Source organism: Camelina sativa, chromosome 8 (assembly GCF_030686135.1).
Source record: "Camelina sativa cultivar CO46 ecotype springtype chromosome 8, ASM3068613v1".
Classification (NCBI taxonomy): Eukaryota; Viridiplantae; Streptophyta; class Magnoliopsida; order Brassicales; family Brassicaceae; genus Camelina; species Camelina sativa.
In genome coordinates, this window is record NC_141887.1 from 25405218 (window position 1) to 25422532 (window position 17315).

The following is a 17315-nucleotide window of genomic DNA, read 5'->3' on the forward strand; positions in this document are numbered from 1 at the left end:
CTCAAAAGCCTGTAAAAATTAAGAAATGTTGAAACTTTCAAGTCTTCTACGAGGAACAGCAAAATATAAGAAATTCGAATTGAGAAAAGACTAACCTTATCGCTTTGGTTCAATCTAGAAACAGGTGAATCTGCTTCTGGTCGCGAAGATTTGGATTTGGGGTTTAACGATAAAATCATAAAACCCTCTTTTGCCGGAGTGATGCATCATCTCTCTGATATCTTCTTATAGGTCTTGAACGTAATATTTTACCAGAAGCAGGGGTAAATCTGGAATTAGACTATACTCAAAAACAAGTCTACTTGGACTCAGAACGTTGTCGTTTCAGTCTCTGTTTCTTCTTCACTGGTGAGAAGAATCTCGATGGCGAGGAAGCGACGTTCGTCGGCGGCGGAGAGTTTGACGAAACGGCGGAAGGACGGAGAAGAGTCACTGTCACAAGTCGAAGAACCGGATTCAGATAGGAGGCTCATCGCCATATTCGTGATCTTCTTCATCCTGATTCCCGCGGTTTCGATTGTCGTGTACAAAGTCAAATTCGCTGATCGAGTCATACAAACGGAAACATCGATACGTCACAGAGGAATCGTTAAAACTAATATTAGTTTCCAAGAAATCCTCACTGTGAGTCGCATAGTTTCATTAAATGTTGGAATCTGTTAAAGAAAAGCTGAAACCTTTACGATGAAAATGTTCATAATTTGTTTCAGGAACACTCTAAGGCCTCAGAGAATTCAACAACTAGGCACTATGATTATCCAGTGTTAGCTTACATTACTCCATGGTAATTTTCATTGAAACTGGTTTTAGATTTGAGACTGTTGTGTTGCAGCACGGATTGGAATTATATATGCTAAAAAAATAAACGCTGTGCAGGAACTCTAAAGGCTATGATATGGCAAAGATGTTTAACTCAAAGTTTACACATTTATCACCAGTGTGGTACGACCTGAAGAGGTATAACCGTTTACATCATCGGTTAATGAGTTGTAAGTGCTTTCATTTTCTCTTCAGATGATGGTAGTGATATTGTCGGTTTCTGTTTCTAGTAGTCAAGGATCTGGATTGGTTTTGGAAGGGAGACATAATGCTGATAAGGGATGGATCCAAGAGCTTCGATCAAGGGGAAACGCGCTGGTAGTTTAATCAATACACACCTGTTGTCTTTCCTTCTTAGTTATGGCCAGAGATCTATACACGGAAAATGCTGATGCTTAATTTGTTTTTCCTTCTTTTGATTGTCTGAATTGTAGATATTACCAAGAGTTGTTCTAGAAGCAATTCCTAGTGGGATGCTTAAGAAAAAGAAACTAAGGGAGAAAGCTATCAATCTTATTGTCACAGAGTGCAAGTAAGGCTCTGACAAAAGTCTAAAGTTCATGTTCTGAATAGGATGACAGTCTTTGCATAGATCTTGTTAATTTGAACACTCCATTGTCATCAATGTTTGCCTTGAATTCTAGGGAAATGGAATATGATGGTATCGTGTTAGAGTCTTGGTCAAGGTGGGCAGCTTATGGCGTTTTGCATGACCCGGATATGCGGAAATTGGTATGCCCTGTAATCTCCTTCAGACAGCTTTCGATTTTTGGTTTCGCATAATACATAGTGTCATCATCTGCAGCAAATTTTTTAATAAATCCTCTAGGCACTGCAATTCTTAAAACAACTTGGAGACGCCCTTCACTCAACGAACTCTCCAAGAAATAACCAGCAACATATGCAGTTCATGTATGTGGTTGGTCCGCCTCGTTCAGAGAAGCTGCAAATGTACGATTTTGGGCCAGAAGATCTTCAGTTCTTAAAAGACTCGGTTGATGGGTTCTCTCTTATGACCTATGATTTCTCAAATCCACAGAATCCTGGCCCCAATGCTCCTGTCAAGTGGATAGATTTAACCCTCAAGCTCCTACTTGGTTCATCAAACAATATAGACTCAACCCTAGCCAGAAAGGTTCTTCTTGGTATCAACTTTTACGGCAACGATTTTGTAATCTCTGGAGGTATGTATACAAAATAAACCATCCAAGTTTAATTAAGCAGCTTGTTCTCTTCCCGCCTTCCTTTCAAAACGTAACTGAATAAACTGTATTCTATTGAGCAAAGATTCAGGAGGCGGAGGAGCAATCACCGGAAGGGATTACCTCACATTACTCCAGAAGCATAAGCCAAGTTTGCACTGGGATAAAGAGAGCGGTGAGCATTTTTTCATGTATAGAGATGATAAGAACGTCAAGCATGCTGTTTTCTATCCTACATTGATGTCAATCCTTCTACGGCTTGAGAATGCTCGTCTCTGGGGTATCGGCATTTCAATCTGGGAAATCGGACAAGGTTTAGATTATTTCTTTGATCTATTGTAAGTTCCTTACGTTACATCATGTTCTGTTTTCTTAATGTCTTACTTTTATCTTCTTCCCTTACTTAAATCAAATGCTGAGGAACCTTTTGTAGTTAGCTATATTACTTTTGTTCTGGATAAAGGGCGTTTTAGTAAATATTCAGAGGCTTCTACTGAAGCATCTTTAATTTTCTGTGGCCACACATTTGACTTACAATTTGGGACTAAGTAAGTCACTACGCTCTCCTCTCACACCAAAACATGATCAAGAGGTATCTCATCCGAATATGACACGTGTCAAGCTAGCCGTGGCTAGGATTGATTACACAGTCCACGTCAGCTTACTAGAAACAGCTCAATGCCTTGTCTTGACACTTTCTTCCACTTCCTCCTCTTCAAAGTTTGATGATACGGAGAGGGCAATTCTTGGTATAGAAGGAGAGATAAAGAGAGAGAGAGACATGGAGGCTCTGAAAACCGCTACCTTTACCCCTATGTCGGTTTTATCCGAGAAAAGATCAGAACCCCGAAAGCCCTTCACGCTCCCTAACCTCTTTCCTCAGAAATCACCGAGACCAATCTCCCAAGAAAACTTCTTGAGGAGATTCAATGGTGGATTGGCTCTTCTGACCTCTGTTCTAACCAGTGCAACAGCTCCTGCTAAATCCCTGACGTACGAGGAAGCTCTGCAACAATCTACGACCACTTCTTCATCTTTTGATTCGGATGGTCTGATTGAAGGGATATCCAATTTCGTCACAGACAATCCTCTGGTTATTGCCGGTGGAGTTGCTGCATTGGCTGTTCCGTTTGTTCTGTCTCAGGTTTTGAACAAAAAGCCTAAAGCTTGGGGAGTTGAGTCTGCTAAGAATGCTTATACCAAGTTGGGTACTGATGATAATGCTCAGTTGCTTGACATAAGAGCCACTGCTGATCTCAGACAAGTGGGCAGTCCTAACATTAAGGGTTTGGGTAAAAAAGCGGTTTCTACTGTTTATAACGGAGACGACAAGCCTGGTTTCTTGAAGAAGCTTTCTTTGAAGTTTAAAGATCCTGAGAACACCACACTGTACATTCTGGACAAGTAAGGCTCTTTGAATATTAAACAGTAGTTACATTGATTAGTTTTTTAATATTGTCTGATCACTGAATTATAGTCTCAGGCTCTTAGTCCTTCATGCTATTTGAACCTGTATTTGTTTGCTTTCTGGAAGAATACTCAAACGTAGAGTTGTGATAATCATAACTGTTATTGTATATCTGATACAATGTTGCAGTTGGAGAGAAATTGAAAAGCATTTTAAATTTCACACATTGTTGGTAATGCCGTCTAACTCTTTGAATGGAAAGCCAGGTTTGATGGAAACTCTGAGCTTGTTGCGGAACTAGTGGCTCTTAATGGATTCAAAACTGCTTACGCGATTAAAGATGGTGCAGAAGGACCTAGAGGCTGGGTGGTGTGTGTCCATCTTCCTCTTATCCCACATTTTTTCCTTCGACAAATCCTTTCGATTCGACTTATTCACATTTGTCATTATTTTTCTGGTTTGCAGAATAGCGGCTTGCCTTGGATTGAGCCAAAGAAGACTCTCAGTCTTGATTTGAGCAGTTTAACGGATAGCATCAGCGGTGTATTTGGTGTGAGTATCCAATTTTACGTATATTTAATATAAGTTTCTGCAACAAGCATCGGAAAGTGATTTAGCATAATTTACAGGAGAGTTCTGATGGTGTGTCTGTCGCTGTTGGAGTAGCTGCTGCTGCTGGATTAAGTGTTTTTGCATTTACAGAGGTCTTTTTTTCTGTGTTATCCTTCTTTCTCCATCTTCTTGTCTCCAAAAGGTTCCGGAACTAATCTTATCTCTATCATCATCCTTACAGATTGAAACCATACTCCAACTACTAGGTTCAGCTGCACTAGTTCAGCTTGCGGGCAAGAAACTTTTATTTGCTGAGGCAAGTTCTTCCCATCTTTTTCTTTTATCAAGGTTACTGCTGATTCAGTTTGAGTGTATTTATCGCAGTTGGTGATGTCTTGATGGTTCTTTTCTATATCCTCTACAGGACCGAAAGCAAACTCTAAAACAGGTGGATGAGTTCTTGAACACAAAGGTTGCCCCAAAAGAACTTGTTGATGAGTTAAAGGTAACTAATTTAGATACATATCTCCATTAGTAATGAAACCCGTTTTGTAAATAATACAACATTGATAAACAGGAAATAGGAAAGGCTCTTCTTCCTCCATCAACAAGCAGCAAAGCTCTTCCTGCACCAGCAGCAGTAGCAGCAGAAGCAGCTACAGCTACAGCTACAACCACCACTGTCGATAAACCAGTACCTGAACCAGTAGCAGAAGCAGCTACAGCCACCACCGTAGATAAACCAGTAGCAGAAGCAGCTGCAGCCACCACCGTAGATAAACCAGTACCTGAGCCAGAGCCAGAGCCAAAGCCAGCGCCAGCGGTTGAAGCCGCAGCTGCACAAGTAATAACAGAACCAACTGAAACAGAAGCCAAACCAAAACCTCATTCAAGACCTCTCTCTCCATATGCATCGGTAATGTTTCTACCTCTCATAACGAGGCTCTATTTGGTGGAAAAAGGAAGAAACTTTTAAGCGGTTAATTGTTATTATTAGGATCTCTCTTGATCCTTGAACAAGTAGCTTTATGCTCTACTAGTTCTTAAATGGGTTTCTGTTATAGTTTATTAAATCTGATGTCTTTTTTCACTCTTTTGCAGTACCCTGACCTGAAGCCTCCATCTTCTCCGATGCCATCGCAGCCCTGAAAAAAAACATCAAAATAAGCAGTCTCTCTTTTTTACTTATTCTGGTTTTACCTCCTGCAAACAGAAGAACAAAATTGGTCGAATCTTGTAACTTGTTCTTTTTTTCTCATTTTAACTTTTCTCCGGAACTTAGATGCTGCCTTGTGTCGAATCTGAGATAAGTGGACTTTGTTTTTTTCTTTCCCTTTATACCGCCATTGAGTGTAAGTTCATATAAGTGTCGGTCATCGCATGAGTTACAATTAATATATTAAGGGGCCTTCAATCAATCAAAAGCTTCTGAGAGGATCCGAAGGTGTGGAAGGGGTTTTTGTCGAACGATATAAAAGTTCCTAGAGAAATTTGCAGATATCTTGTATGATATGTGTGGATCTGCTTTGTTGGAAAGATCTCATTTCTTCCTCTTAATTTTGGATTCCCTTTTAAACAAAAGGTTAGAAAGGCGTAATGAAAAGTTTGATATATCCTTAGCATAAACCACCTATTTTGTGGAATCGATGTCTTCTTTATAAAAAGTTCTATGCCTTAATCGGCATCCAAAAAGTGTTTGAACTGACTAACCCCGGTTCTTGTTTTTAATGTGTTTTTTTTTTCTTTCTTTTGTTGTCAACTTGTTTTCTTTGATGTTTAGATTATTAAAAAAAAAAAGTGGATGCCTAGCTAGCTAGTTGATCGAATGTCTATAGCCGACTAACTAAACAATTTAATAAAATGTAAGTCATCAGAATTTATGCATCTTCCGACGGATATTCATTGACAAGCCGCTAAACATATATATACTTTGTTATCTTTCTAGCACTAGCGTCTAGCAATCGTGGTATCATTCGTTTTTTGGATGTCGATTGACGATTGGACTAGCAACCATGATGACTTTTCCTCCACAAGTGTGTTCAGAACCAGTAAATAGGTCCTCGAAGAAGCATAAAACAATGGTCATACCATCTATAAAGATTTGAGTATTCAATTGCTTGGATTGGTTTTTGTTCAACCATATTGCATCAAAGGATATATAACCCTCGAGGACAAAAACATGTTTAACCGTATCTCCTTCCTATTGTTTGGTTGGATCCGTATCATCATATACAAAAGCAATATAATGTCCTCTATGAAAGCTAGAGCAGTAGCTCAAGATAAAACAGAGTAAAAGCGGCTCAATAATATTTTTTCATTCATAGATTTTAGAGATTACATTGTTTGTCTTTATATAGAAGGAGACATGATAACCTAATAATTACAAAGGTAGATCGATGACTGACAAGTGTCATCACTAGTTGCACAAGATAGATGAGGTAAGAGCAGAGAATCGGTTTCCTATTTGGATTGTAGCATGAGCTGTGTTTGATGTCACAACCGTACTTTGCAGAGCACATGGAGCATATCTCTCTTCCTCATTACCGTTGGAGACTAAGGCAAGGAAAAAAACTGCAGTGGGCTTATCAAGGCCCAACTTTGTTTGTTGGACTGAGTTTTCAGTGATACTCCTTACATCCTCCCCTCAAAATTGGGGTGGGTGGAGAGACCACACCAAGTTTGTATCTGAGATCAGTAAAAACCTGCAGTGCCAAGGATTTGGTGAATATATCCGCCAGTTAATGAGTTGCAGGAATGTGATAGACGATCATAGACCCTTTTGCGACTTGCTCACGAACATAGTGGTAGTGAACCTTGAAATGTTTGGTCTTCTTGTGAAGTTTCGGGTTAGCAGACAGATATACTGCAGAGAGATTATCACAGTATAACTCGGGTGCATGTGTGAGTGGCATGCCAATATTGGCGAGCAAGTCTCTTAACCAGTTGATCTCAGCTGCAGTATCGGATAAACAGTGGTATTCTGCTTCAGTTGAGCTACGAGAGACAAATGTCTGACGTTTTGCAGACCAAAAGATGAGATTGTTCCCAAGGTAGGTGCAGAAACCACCCGTGGACCGACTAGTGGTTTGACAACCCGCATAGTCACTATCACTGTAAGCTCTTAATGTGAAATCTGCATTCTTTGAGAAGGAGACGCCATAATCAATATTACCTTTGATATATCGGATTATACGCTTGAGCAGAGTGAAGTCAGCAACAGTAGGTGCGTGCATACGTTGACAGACAAGATTTACGGCAAATTGAATATCTAGTCGTGTAAGAGTAAGGTACTGGAGCTTACCAGCCAGACTACGAAAATGAGTAGGTTGATCAAAGAGATCGTCCTATCCTTTGACCTTTTGAAGATTGAGAGGTAACGGTGAGGAAGCAGGAGCACAGTCTGACATGCAAACCAAGATTATAGCTTAATCGACCAAGGTCTTTCATACGGAAACATATTTATGTTCCTCTGCATATTTATGTTGATTCAGAAACATCCCTTCGGTGTGATAGTGTGCCTGCAAACCAAGAAAATAGCTTAATCGGCCAAGGTCTTTCATACGGAACCCGTCATTCATCGACTGCAGTAATGCACTAATCATCTGTGGATTGTTTCCAGTAAGAGCCATATCATCAACATAGAGCAATAGGATGATGATATCGTTGTTCTTGAGATATACAAACAGAGATGGATCCTTGAAGCTGCACTCGAAACCAAACTTCAAAAGAAAGGAGCTGAATTTATCAAACCATGCTCGTGGAGTTTGCTTCAGCCCATAGACAGCTTTATTCAACTTCCAAACATGCGATGGATAGTTACTGTCTTTGAAACCAGGAGGTTGTTGCATATACACTGTTTCATTCAAATCACCATGAAGGAAAGCACTTTTGACATCTAGCTGTTTGATTTCCCAATTGTAAGCCGTTGCAGCATGAAGAACCAGACGAACATTTGCAGTTCGAACCACTAGACTGTAAGTTTCAAGGAAGTCAACCCCTTCTTCCTGATCGTATCCTTTAGCAACAAGACGTGTCTTTAGTCTGTCTAAACTGCCATCAGCCTTAAGCTTTGGCGTAAAAACCCATCTGCAACTAAGAACATTCATATCTGGTTGATATGGAACCAGAGCAAACGTGTTTGTATCAACAAAGGACTCAACTTCATCACCCATAGCTGCTGTCCAACCAAGATGCTTTAGTGCAAAGGCCACTGTTTTTGGTGCGTTTTCAGTGGTATGTGTCACATGGAGTGCATACTTTGGATTGGGTTTATGAACTCCATCTTTGCCTCTTGTTACCATAACATGATCATTAACAATTGGTGCTTGGAGAGAAGGAAAGTCATCCTCTGCAAATAAAGGAGAATCCGGGGAATCCACAATATCATTGTCTGTGTTAGTATCACTTGAAACAGCTTCAGAGTTGTCAGGTTCTGCAGGTGATGGATCTAACACAGTAGTTAAGATTGGAATTGCAGGTGGTACAACAGAAGTAACTGCAGATATTGGAACTGATTCCTCGGATTGAGAAGCTGTTTCACCCAGAGGAGACTGTGAAGGTAAGAAACTCTTTTGCCAAGCTGACAACAAGGGTGTTGTTGCCAAAGGAAGAAGAGCAGAGTAGTCAGAACCAAAAGGATACTCATTCTCATCAAACAAAACATGACGACTGATGTAAACCCGACCTGTTGGAGGATATACACATCTATAGCCTTTGTATTTGTCGTTGTATCCTAGAAACACATACTTTAAGGACTTTGGATCAAACTTGTTGGTGCCATAAGCTCGAAGTGTTGGATAGCAAGTGGTACCAAATATTCGAAGATACGAGTAATCCGGTTTGGTTTGAAAGAGAACCTCATGTGGGCTTGCAGAAGCAGAGTGAACTGAGGTTGGAAGAAGATTGATGAGATGATTAGCAGTAAAGAAAGCCTCAACCCAGTAGCATTGCGGAACCTTGCTTTCGAACATCATACTGAGACCAAGTTCACATAGGTGCCTATGTTTTCTCTCAGCCAATCCGTTTTATTGGGGTGTGTGCGGACAAGAGATAAGTTGTTTGATACCATTGTTCGCAAGGTGTGTAACAAATTGATTGCTAGTGAATTCACCTCCTCCATCACACTAAAACATCTTGATTTTCTCATTAAACTGTGTTTCTACAAATCTTTGGAAAAGCAGGAATATTGAGTAGAAATCTGATTTATTCTTCAAAGGATAGAACCAACAGTAACGAGAGTAATTGTCAACAAAAATCACATAGTATCGAAACCCTTGATAAGAAGTGACAGGAGCAGGACTCCACAAATCACAATAAAGCCTCTCAAGAGGTCTACTAGCTACAAAAGTAGAAGAAGAAAACGGAAGTTGAGCACTCTTGCCAAGCTTGCACGACTCACAAAGCTTGTTGGTGCGTTTATTGACTGAGATTATCGCAGAAGAAGAAAGATGTTGAAGAATCTCTGCACTGGGATGTCCCAACCGTTTATACCAGACATCATCACTTGTGGCGAGCTGTCTTGCAGAGTAGTGAGCTTCAAATGCAGGATTGTTCAACACATAGTGATCCTTACTCCTGTTTCCTGTTGTGAGGAGCTGCTTGGTATGCTTGTCCTTTACACGCACACTATCAAAGTCAAACTTAATGGAACATGGATAGTCTGTACAAAGCTTAGAGACCGAAAGCAGAGATTTGGTCACATTAGGACAAACAAGACCATCTTTCAGAGGCAGAAATTTACCTGTTAAAGTTTGCAGTGGCACCGTACCAATGTGTGTGATTGGTAAAAACTCTCCATTTCCAACCATGACAGAATCATTTCCATGATAAGCCTGCGAGTTTTGCAGGTTTGAAGTAGAGTTCGTGATGTGTGATGTTGAGCCATTGTCAGGTAGCCATTCAGTACCATTGTGACAATCACCCTCAGTAACACGCATAACAGCTAAAGCAGTAGTTTGTTGTTGGACATAGTCTTCATTGAAACGATTGTAACAGTCATACGCATTGTGCCCATACTTTCCACAAATTTGACAGGTTGGTCTAGAGGAACATGTCGTCTTGCTCTGACTGTTCTGATCCGTTGCACCTCGACCGTGTTGTTGAAAACCACGTCCTCGCGTAGAGTAGTTGCCTCTACCTCTGTAACCTCCACCAGATCGTCCACCTCGATTGCCTGAGCCTCCTCTATCGAAGTAAGTTTTCTCAGCCTGAAACGCTAGATGAGATGTTATCGCTGAAGCAGAGGAATACGTCTTGAGTTTATCGTCAAAGGTTGTGACTTTGAAAACCACATCCTCATAGCAAGGACCTGGGACTGAATCCATCGAATGCTCAATAACCGTCGAAACAAATTCATATTCTTTTCCCAAGCCAGACAATAAGCCATGAATTTTTTCCAAGTCGGTCATAGGAAAACCAATAGAGTCGAGTTGATCAAAGATTTGCTTAAGTTCGCTAAGATACTCTTCCATGGTTCTTCCTAACTTAAGACATGCACGCAGACGGTTCTGAAGCTCAAACTTTCTAGTGGTTGAAACCCTATTGAACTTATTAGCGAGAGCAGTCCATACCTCTTGTGCAGATTGCATACCATAGACAACTCTCAAAGCTGGTTCAGACAGAGAACCAAAGATCCACGCCATGACAAGCTGGTCATTGTGAATCCACTTAGCAAACTCCGGATTTGGCTATGTGGTGACTCCAGCAGCGCCAGTAACAGAGCGAGTAGATTCCGGACGAGTGATTGAACCGTTGACATAACCGAGCAGCAGTTGCGGTGAGAGAAAGGACTCAAACTGAGTCTTCCATAGCAAATAGTTGGACTCTGTTAGCTTAAGAGTCACAACCTGAGAAATAGAGAGAGGAGCAGAAGAAAAAGACTCTGTTGTAGCCATTGCAGCGTACTACCAGAGCTCTTATACCATGAAAGCTAGAGCAGTAGCTCAAGATAAAATAGAGTAAAAGCGGCTCAATAATATTTCTTCATTCATAGATTTTAGAGATTACATTGTTTGTCTTTATATAGAAGGAGACATGATAACCTAATGATTACAAAGGTAGATTGATGACTGACAAGTGTCATCACTAGTTGCACAAGATAGGTGAGGTAAGAGCAGAGAATCGGTTCCCTGTTTGGACTGTAGCATGAGCTGTGTTTGATGTCACAACCGTACTTTGTAGAGCACATGGAGCATATCTCTCTTCCTCATTACCGTTGGAGACTAAGGCAAGGAAACAAACTGCAGTGGACTTATCAAGGCCCAACTTTGTTTGTTGGACTAAGTTTTCAGTGATACTCCTTACACTCTTGCGTCTATAAAACACAATCATAAATTCAAATGTATTATGTTTGTGATTGTTTTTTTCTCAACGTCTTTGTGTTAGCCCTGGCCATATTAACCGAACCCGAAACCCGAACCCGAACCCGAACCCGACCCGAACTAGGGGGTTTGGTTCGGGTTCGGGAAGTATGTAAAACCCAATCGGGTGAAATTTATCTAAGGTTCGGATACCCGATCGGGTTCGGGTATTACCCGAAACCCGAAGTAAAACCCGATTAACCCGAACATATATACATACATATCCGAACATATATACATATATTCTAAATCCCTAAATCCCTAATCTTTACTTTACTCTTTCTCTTTTATTGCAGAGTCTGTTCGATTTCCTATCTTAAAAAATAATATATATAATCAGTTTTAATCCCCAAATCGTCAAACTGGATACACTAAATCACGTTGTCGCATCTTCTCCTCCTTCTGAAACTTGACGGAGGAAATCAAAGGTTTGTTTTCTTTCTCTTCATCTTCAAAATTGGGATTTTGTTTCTGTAGCTCTTTGTATCTTAATTGTAAAACTGAATCAGTTGTATTGTTGTTATCTATACCAATGATTGCAAAGTTTAGCTGAAAAGATTTTGATAGAATTTACTGTGAGTTTTGTGGCTTTGTACGGTGTTATCGGATTGTTCTTGATTGGTATCATTGTGGTCTATTTTTTTGTGTAAATGTCTAAGTAAATCAAATAGAAGTTGTAGTTATAAGCTGAGGGTTGTTCAGAGATACTATGACTTATGCTAATCACGACCATCTTATCTTTCTTGTTGCCATGATTTTTAACCTTCTTTGAATCTAACCAAGTCCTCTTGATATCTTATTTTTTGTTTCACCTGATGAGCATTTCGTAGCCCTCTTCTCTGGTCTATTGTTTGTCACCTTTTTTAGCCGCATTATGTTGTTGAGAAATGAATTTACCCATTCACAACGGCTATTATGGTTAAACTCTATTATCCTTGACTGATAATGATGATGCATTAGTGTACTTTTAATTATTTAGCTCTTTGTTTTCTATAAGTTTGTTTAGCTCATTGTTATGGATTCCTAGAAGTTTGTTTATGTCTCTGTTTGTTTAGCTATCTATTTATATTTTAACTATCTGTTTACGTCTCTGAGTTTTGTTTTAGTTTGAACAAGCAATACAAATTAGTTCTTAAAGTGTTACTTATGATTTTGCAGATGGATTCATCATCTCCAACTTTTAATGATGACGAGAGAGATATACACGAAGAAGAAGAGTTTCTAACACCCGAGTCTAATCGAAGGAGCAAAAAGAAATAGACTCGTAATAGCGGATCAGAGTCTGAGCAGCCTGAGTCTAAGACCCAAAAGACTCTCAACCCAAGATCAAATGTATGGCAACATTTCAGAAGATTGAAGGACAATCGTGACAAATGTAACTGCAACTATTGTGGAAAGGAATTCAGCTGTCCAACAAAATTAGGGACAAAAACCTTGTGGAATCATCTAAAAATATGCAAGGCATATTTGGCATGGGAAGACTGTCAAAATCCATCCGAAGGTCAACAGGTTATTAGTAAAGATGGGAGTTTACAATCTGGAAAAGTGCCTGAGCATTTTTTAGAGAAGCTTTGAATGAAATGGTGGTGATAGGAGAGTTACCATTGTCGTTTGTAGAATGTGCGGCAATGAAACATTTTTGCAACAAGGTGCCACTTCTATCTTCTTAGATGGCTTGTTAGTAACCTGATTTTAATACATGATTCTAATAAATGTTTTTTCTTATGTAATCCACTTAGGTGAACCTGTACAAGCCGCATTCAAGAAGGACAGCAGGAAGAGACATAGTAAAGATTTTTGTTGAGAGGAAAGCTACTCTTAAAAAATGGTTTCTCACAACCAAGCAAATAGTCTCACCAAGAACAGTGGCTCAAGCAAGACCTTAAGTTTGAAGATATTGTGCTTACAAATGCACAAATTCTTGCTGAGTTTGAGTTTGAGGATGGGCTTGAAAGAGGTTTGTTTCTAATCTTGCTTAATGCTTACTATCTTAAGTTTTTGGTGTTAATATAAACTTATCTCTCAATGCTTGTAATTGTTTTTTTTTCAGAGTTTGAAAGTGATTCAGATGGACCTTAAGTTATTCACATGCCAAAGGGAAGATGCAAAAGAGAAGTGAACCAAAAAATGAAAGAAGCTGTTTTGGAAGATTTAAAGTTGATTTTCTCTTTAATTTCGAATATTTGAACTTCTCAATTGTTTGTAGAATGTTTTAGAAGACTTGGATTTCTTTTTTCTTTTGCTTTGAACATTTGACATTGCATTTAATTCACCTTTGTAAGCATTTGACATTGCATTGCTTTGAACATTGACATTGCATTGCTTTGAACATGATCGGATTTTGATCGGGTTTTGGACAATCCGATCGGGTTCTTCGGGTTTCGGGTATACCCGAACAAAACCCGAACCCGATCCGAACCCGACCTGATAGTAGATAAAACCCGATCGGGTACTATAGGTGTAAACCCGAAAAACCCGAAAACCCGAGAACCCGAACCCGATCATATCTTAGACATTTAATACCATCAATATAAGCGTTAGACAATAAGAAACGAATATACATCAATTAAAACAAGAATGATCTGCCAATCATATCTTCTTCTTTTTAGATTTAAAGATAGGTCCTCCATGACAATCAAAAGTAAATGAGTGTACGAAATGCGAATGACGAGAATGGGGTTGGAATGATACTTCGTCGTCGATCATGCAAAACTGGTCCTAAAATTTGGCTCTACTTCAAGCCCAAAACAATAAATTTAATAAGGTGGTCCTTACAATAAGCCACATGTCGTGTGTTCGTTACAACTGCTTTATTGGTTCGGTTTATTCAATTACCTACGTATAAAATCTAACCACTTTTTCATATACATCGTTAGATCATAGATGTATAGATGAAGAATAAGAAGAAGACGAAGACCTATATATACAAATTTATAGTATTTATAAAGTCCACGAAGGGAATAAAAGGGAATATCCTCGATGCAAAACTGTATTTAATCTCCTCTACCTAGCAAACTTTCAACTTACACTTTTTTCAGTGCTAACAATATATTCTCATTGAATTCCGAATTCAATTTTGTGTGAGAAAACTTTTTTATAAATGTGGTCATGTTCCTTAATAAGTTAATTGTGTATATGAGTGACATTGTGACATTACTACTTTTAACTGTAGTTGCATTATAGTATTGAATTTAATGAATCTTTTTTTTTTTGTTTCATTTTGTTTCAAAGAATTTGAACAGTAAGAGTGCGTTGAGTTAACTGTAGTTGCATTATAGTATTATTTCCCTTAAATTTAATGATTTTATTCTTCATTTGATTTCCAAGAAGTGAGCAGTAAGAGTGGGATGAGTTAGTATACCTTATTTGTTCGATGTAGTACAGTTCAGAGTTCACTGTCGTCTTATTATGGGATTCTGATAGAAAAGAAAACGCGATCGACTTTTGTCATATCAAACAACAATTGTAAAGAGGATCTTTTTTTTTTTAACAACATGTAAATTAGTATGTTACATACTATTTTGTGATATAAAAACTGTTTTGATATTATATATCAAAACAGTCAATTCCAAAATGCTAGATATGTGTTTTTTCTAAAATATATTTCAAAATTTCTCAGGCGAATTAACAAAGAAAAAAAAAACATATGGAGCTTTTCATTGATCACTTGATTTAATGAACTGAACAAATAATAATACACTAGAAGACTTATAAATCTAATGTTGCTTATTAATGATCTTAATAGTTAATGGGCGGGTGTATCAAATTTATTTATTCAATCTATGTTCCATGGAATCACAACGGAGTAGTAAATGAAATCACGGGTGCTTGTGATTTTTATTATTGCTTGCAACTTGCAAGATACTACTACTACTAACAATAACAAATCAATTAATGAGAACAACAAAAACCAATTTAGTAATTAGCAGTATTCAAGAAAGCGGTCTAGGCGGCCGCCTAGGCGCCGTCTAGGCGCTAGGCGCTCAACAGACGCCTAGATGACCGCCTAACCCGCTTAAAATTACATACATTTTATTTTAATATTTATTTTTGATTTTTAAATTACATATAATTAAATTATTATGTTTTATATCTATATACGTAATTATAAACATTTATATGTTGTTAATATAACTTAAATAAATGTATTTTTCTTACCGTTGTTTATAATTTATAAATTTCTTTTTATAACATATATTTTAATATAATTATATATATATATATATAATGTTTTATGTTGTAAACGCCTAAACCGCCTAAAAACCGTTTAAGCCTCGACTAAGCGTTCTAGGCGCTAGGCGTTGGATCACCGTCCAGATATCGCCTAGCGCTTTCTTGAACACTGGTAATTAGTAATAAGATTCTTTTAATTAACATATAGAAACCGACCAAACCCGTTGGTTACTTGATTTTGTTGCTATAAATAGAAAGGATGGTTCGTGTGCAACCCTTCAGAAAAAAAAACGAACGATCACTCTCTTCTCCCTCTCTCTCACTTATTCTCTTCTTCTTCTTCTTTCTTTGTAGTTCGGTGCCGTTTTATATAAATGGATAATCATCGCAGGACGAAGCAAGCCAAGACCAACTCCATTGTTACTTCTTCTTCTGAAGGTGAGCTGAAAACATATAGAAACGTCCTTGTTTTATTTATTTATTTTGTTCAAAAGAACATTAATTCTATATATATTTTGAGAAATGTAAATTTTGGTGATGACATGACACAGAAGTGAGTAGTCTTGAGTGGGAAATTGTGAACATGAATCAAGAAGAAGAAGATTTGGTCTGTAGAATGCATAAGCTTGTCGGTGACAGGTTTGGCCTTTAAATTGAATAGTTAATTAACTAATGATTGATTTGTAGCAAAACAGTTTATTCAACACTAAAAAGTTTAAATTTTTGTCTTTTTTTCCTATATTTGGAGAAAAGGTGGGAACTGATAGCTGGAAGGATCCCAGGAAGAACAGCTGAAGAAATTGAGAGGTTTTGGGTCATGAAAACTGAAAAGTGATTAAACTTATCTCTCTAGTTTCACTAATTATTTCCATTTACCAACTCTGTAATAAAAAGAAAACCTATCTTTAATCCCAAATAATTTAATAATACATTTATTTATTACTCTACGAATGTTTGGGCCTTCCAAGAGGAGAATACAATGTTAGACTTCTTCTAACAAAAAAAGGAAGGCTAAGCGTAATGGCTCGGTAGGTCGAAATTGAATAATTAAGCTGATAAATAGGATTTTGATACACAATAAGGACGTCAGATGTGTTAATAAATACTTCTTCCGTTTCAAAATATAAAATGTTTTAGAGAAGCTTTTTTTATAATATGAGATGTTTTCAAGTTTCTATGCAACTTTTAGATTAATTTAGTATTTTATAGTATGTAGTATTGTTTCTGATTGGTTGAACTTGTTAAAAATAAAGACTTTTTAATTTGCGTGTTTTGTTAAAACATCTTATATTTTGAAACGGAAAGAGTAGGATTTTCATTTTAAAAGCTTTTATAAGTTGTAAAAAATTGTGGATATTCATTCTCACTGCGTAAAACCACTTGACACGTTGAATGTGGCCAAATCACCAAACCTACTTCAAAAGAAAACAAAACAAAAAAGTGGACGTCGTTTTATGACTTGTAAAACGACATGCCGTCTTCAGGCCCCACGCATGTTTGCAATTTTTGTTTGTCGTTAATGCTATTTGGCCTACTCCTACTCCTACTCCACAATCCAGTCAGTCCACACACATATTTTCTTCTTCTTCATCCACGTTGTTTGGTTTTTATCTCTTTAAGATGTTTCCTCCGTCATCACGAAACAGACGTTTTTTATTATATACAAGCATATCTGACCTGATGACTCTTGGAGATTAGAAAGAGTTTTGATATATGCTTTTAATTAGATCAAAACCGTCTTCTCTCAGTTAACAAACAAACAAAATCGTTGTAATATGTGTCTCTTACTGATGAACGATGACT

The 17315-nt window shown here is 38.0% G+C and overlaps 3 protein-coding genes across 6 annotated transcripts; all 3 read left to right on the forward strand.

Annotated features, from left to right (window-relative positions):
• The first annotated feature begins 316 nt into the window (after positions 1-316).
• On the forward strand, positions 317-2714 carry LOC147940460 (uncharacterized). 3 transcript variants are annotated; one of them, XM_087461826.1, is made up of 9 exons: positions 364-624; positions 711-784; positions 877-957; positions 1053-1137; positions 1254-1351; positions 1464-1551; positions 1649-2003; positions 2107-2359; positions 2575-2714. In XM_087461826.1, the coding sequence occupies exons 1-9, from the start codon at positions 364-366 to the stop codon at positions 2630-2632; spliced, it is 1353 nt and encodes a 450-aa protein (XP_087317952.1). In that variant the 3' UTR covers positions 2633-2714. The 3 variants fall into 3 exon arrangements, with proteins under 3 accessions (XP_087317954.1, XP_087317952.1, XP_087317953.1); XM_087461828.1 differs by lacking the exon at positions 2575-2714 and having other exon boundaries at positions 317-624; positions 2107-2529; XM_087461827.1 differs by lacking the exon at positions 2575-2714 and having other exon boundaries at positions 1050-1137; positions 2107-2529.
• Positions 2581-5399, forward strand: LOC104707989 (rhodanese-like domain-containing protein 4, chloroplastic). The gene is made up of 8 exons (XM_010424460.3): positions 2581-3425; positions 3696-3798; positions 3895-3981; positions 4059-4133; positions 4223-4297; positions 4406-4486; positions 4559-4897; positions 5083-5399. The coding sequence occupies exons 1-8, from the start codon at positions 2629-2631 to the stop codon at positions 5128-5130; spliced, it is 1605 nt and encodes a 534-aa protein (XP_010422762.3). The 5' UTR covers positions 2581-2628; the 3' UTR covers positions 5131-5399.
• Positions 5400-15725: 10326 nt separating this feature from the next.
• LOC104707991 (MYB-like transcription factor ETC3) lies at positions 15726-16454 on the forward strand. Of its 2 annotated transcripts, none has more exons than XM_010424461.2 (3): positions 15726-15950; positions 16064-16151; positions 16266-16454. In XM_010424461.2, exons 1-3 carry the CDS (start codon positions 15887-15889, stop codon positions 16345-16347), a joined length of 234 nt encoding a protein of 77 aa, XP_010422763.1. In that variant the 5' UTR covers positions 15726-15886; the 3' UTR covers positions 16348-16454. The 2 variants fall into 2 exon arrangements, with proteins under 2 accessions (XP_010422763.1, XP_010422764.1); XM_010424462.3 differs by having other exon boundaries at positions 15747-15950; positions 16067-16151.
• Positions 16455-17315: the final 861 nt, after the last annotated feature.

Excerpts from the sequence above, each read along its gene's own strand:
- LOC147940460 (XM_087461826.1), top strand. The coding sequence starts at position 364 with ATGGCGAGGAAGCGACGTTCGTCGGCGGCGGAGAGTTTGACGAAACGG. Across the intron at positions 1,552-1,648 it reads ACCCGGATATGCGGAAATTG|GCACTGCAATTCTTAAAACA; the intron begins GTATGCCCTGTA and ends TAAATCCTCTAG. Across the intron at positions 2,004-2,106 it reads CGATTTTGTAATCTCTGGAG|ATTCAGGAGGCGGAGGAGCA; the intron begins GTATGTATACAA and ends TATTGAGCAAAG.
- LOC104707989 (XM_010424460.3), top strand. The coding sequence starts at position 2,629 with ATGACACGTGTCAAGCTAGCCGTGGCTAGGATTGATTACACAGTCCAC. Across the intron at positions 3,799-3,894 it reads AAGGACCTAGAGGCTGGGTG|AATAGCGGCTTGCCTTGGAT; the intron begins GTGTGTGTCCAT and ends TCTGGTTTGCAG. Across the intron at positions 4,487-4,558 it reads AACTTGTTGATGAGTTAAAG|GAAATAGGAAAGGCTCTTCT; the intron begins GTAACTAATTTA and ends ATTGATAAACAG.
- LOC104707991 (XM_010424461.2), top strand. The coding sequence starts at position 15,887 with ATGGATAATCATCGCAGGACGAAGCAAGCCAAGACCAACTCCATTGTT. Across the intron at positions 15,951-16,063 it reads TGTTACTTCTTCTTCTGAAG|AAGTGAGTAGTCTTGAGTGG; the intron begins GTGAGCTGAAAA and ends GACATGACACAG. Across the intron at positions 16,152-16,265 it reads CATAAGCTTGTCGGTGACAG|GTGGGAACTGATAGCTGGAA; the intron begins GTTTGGCCTTTA and ends TTTGGAGAAAAG.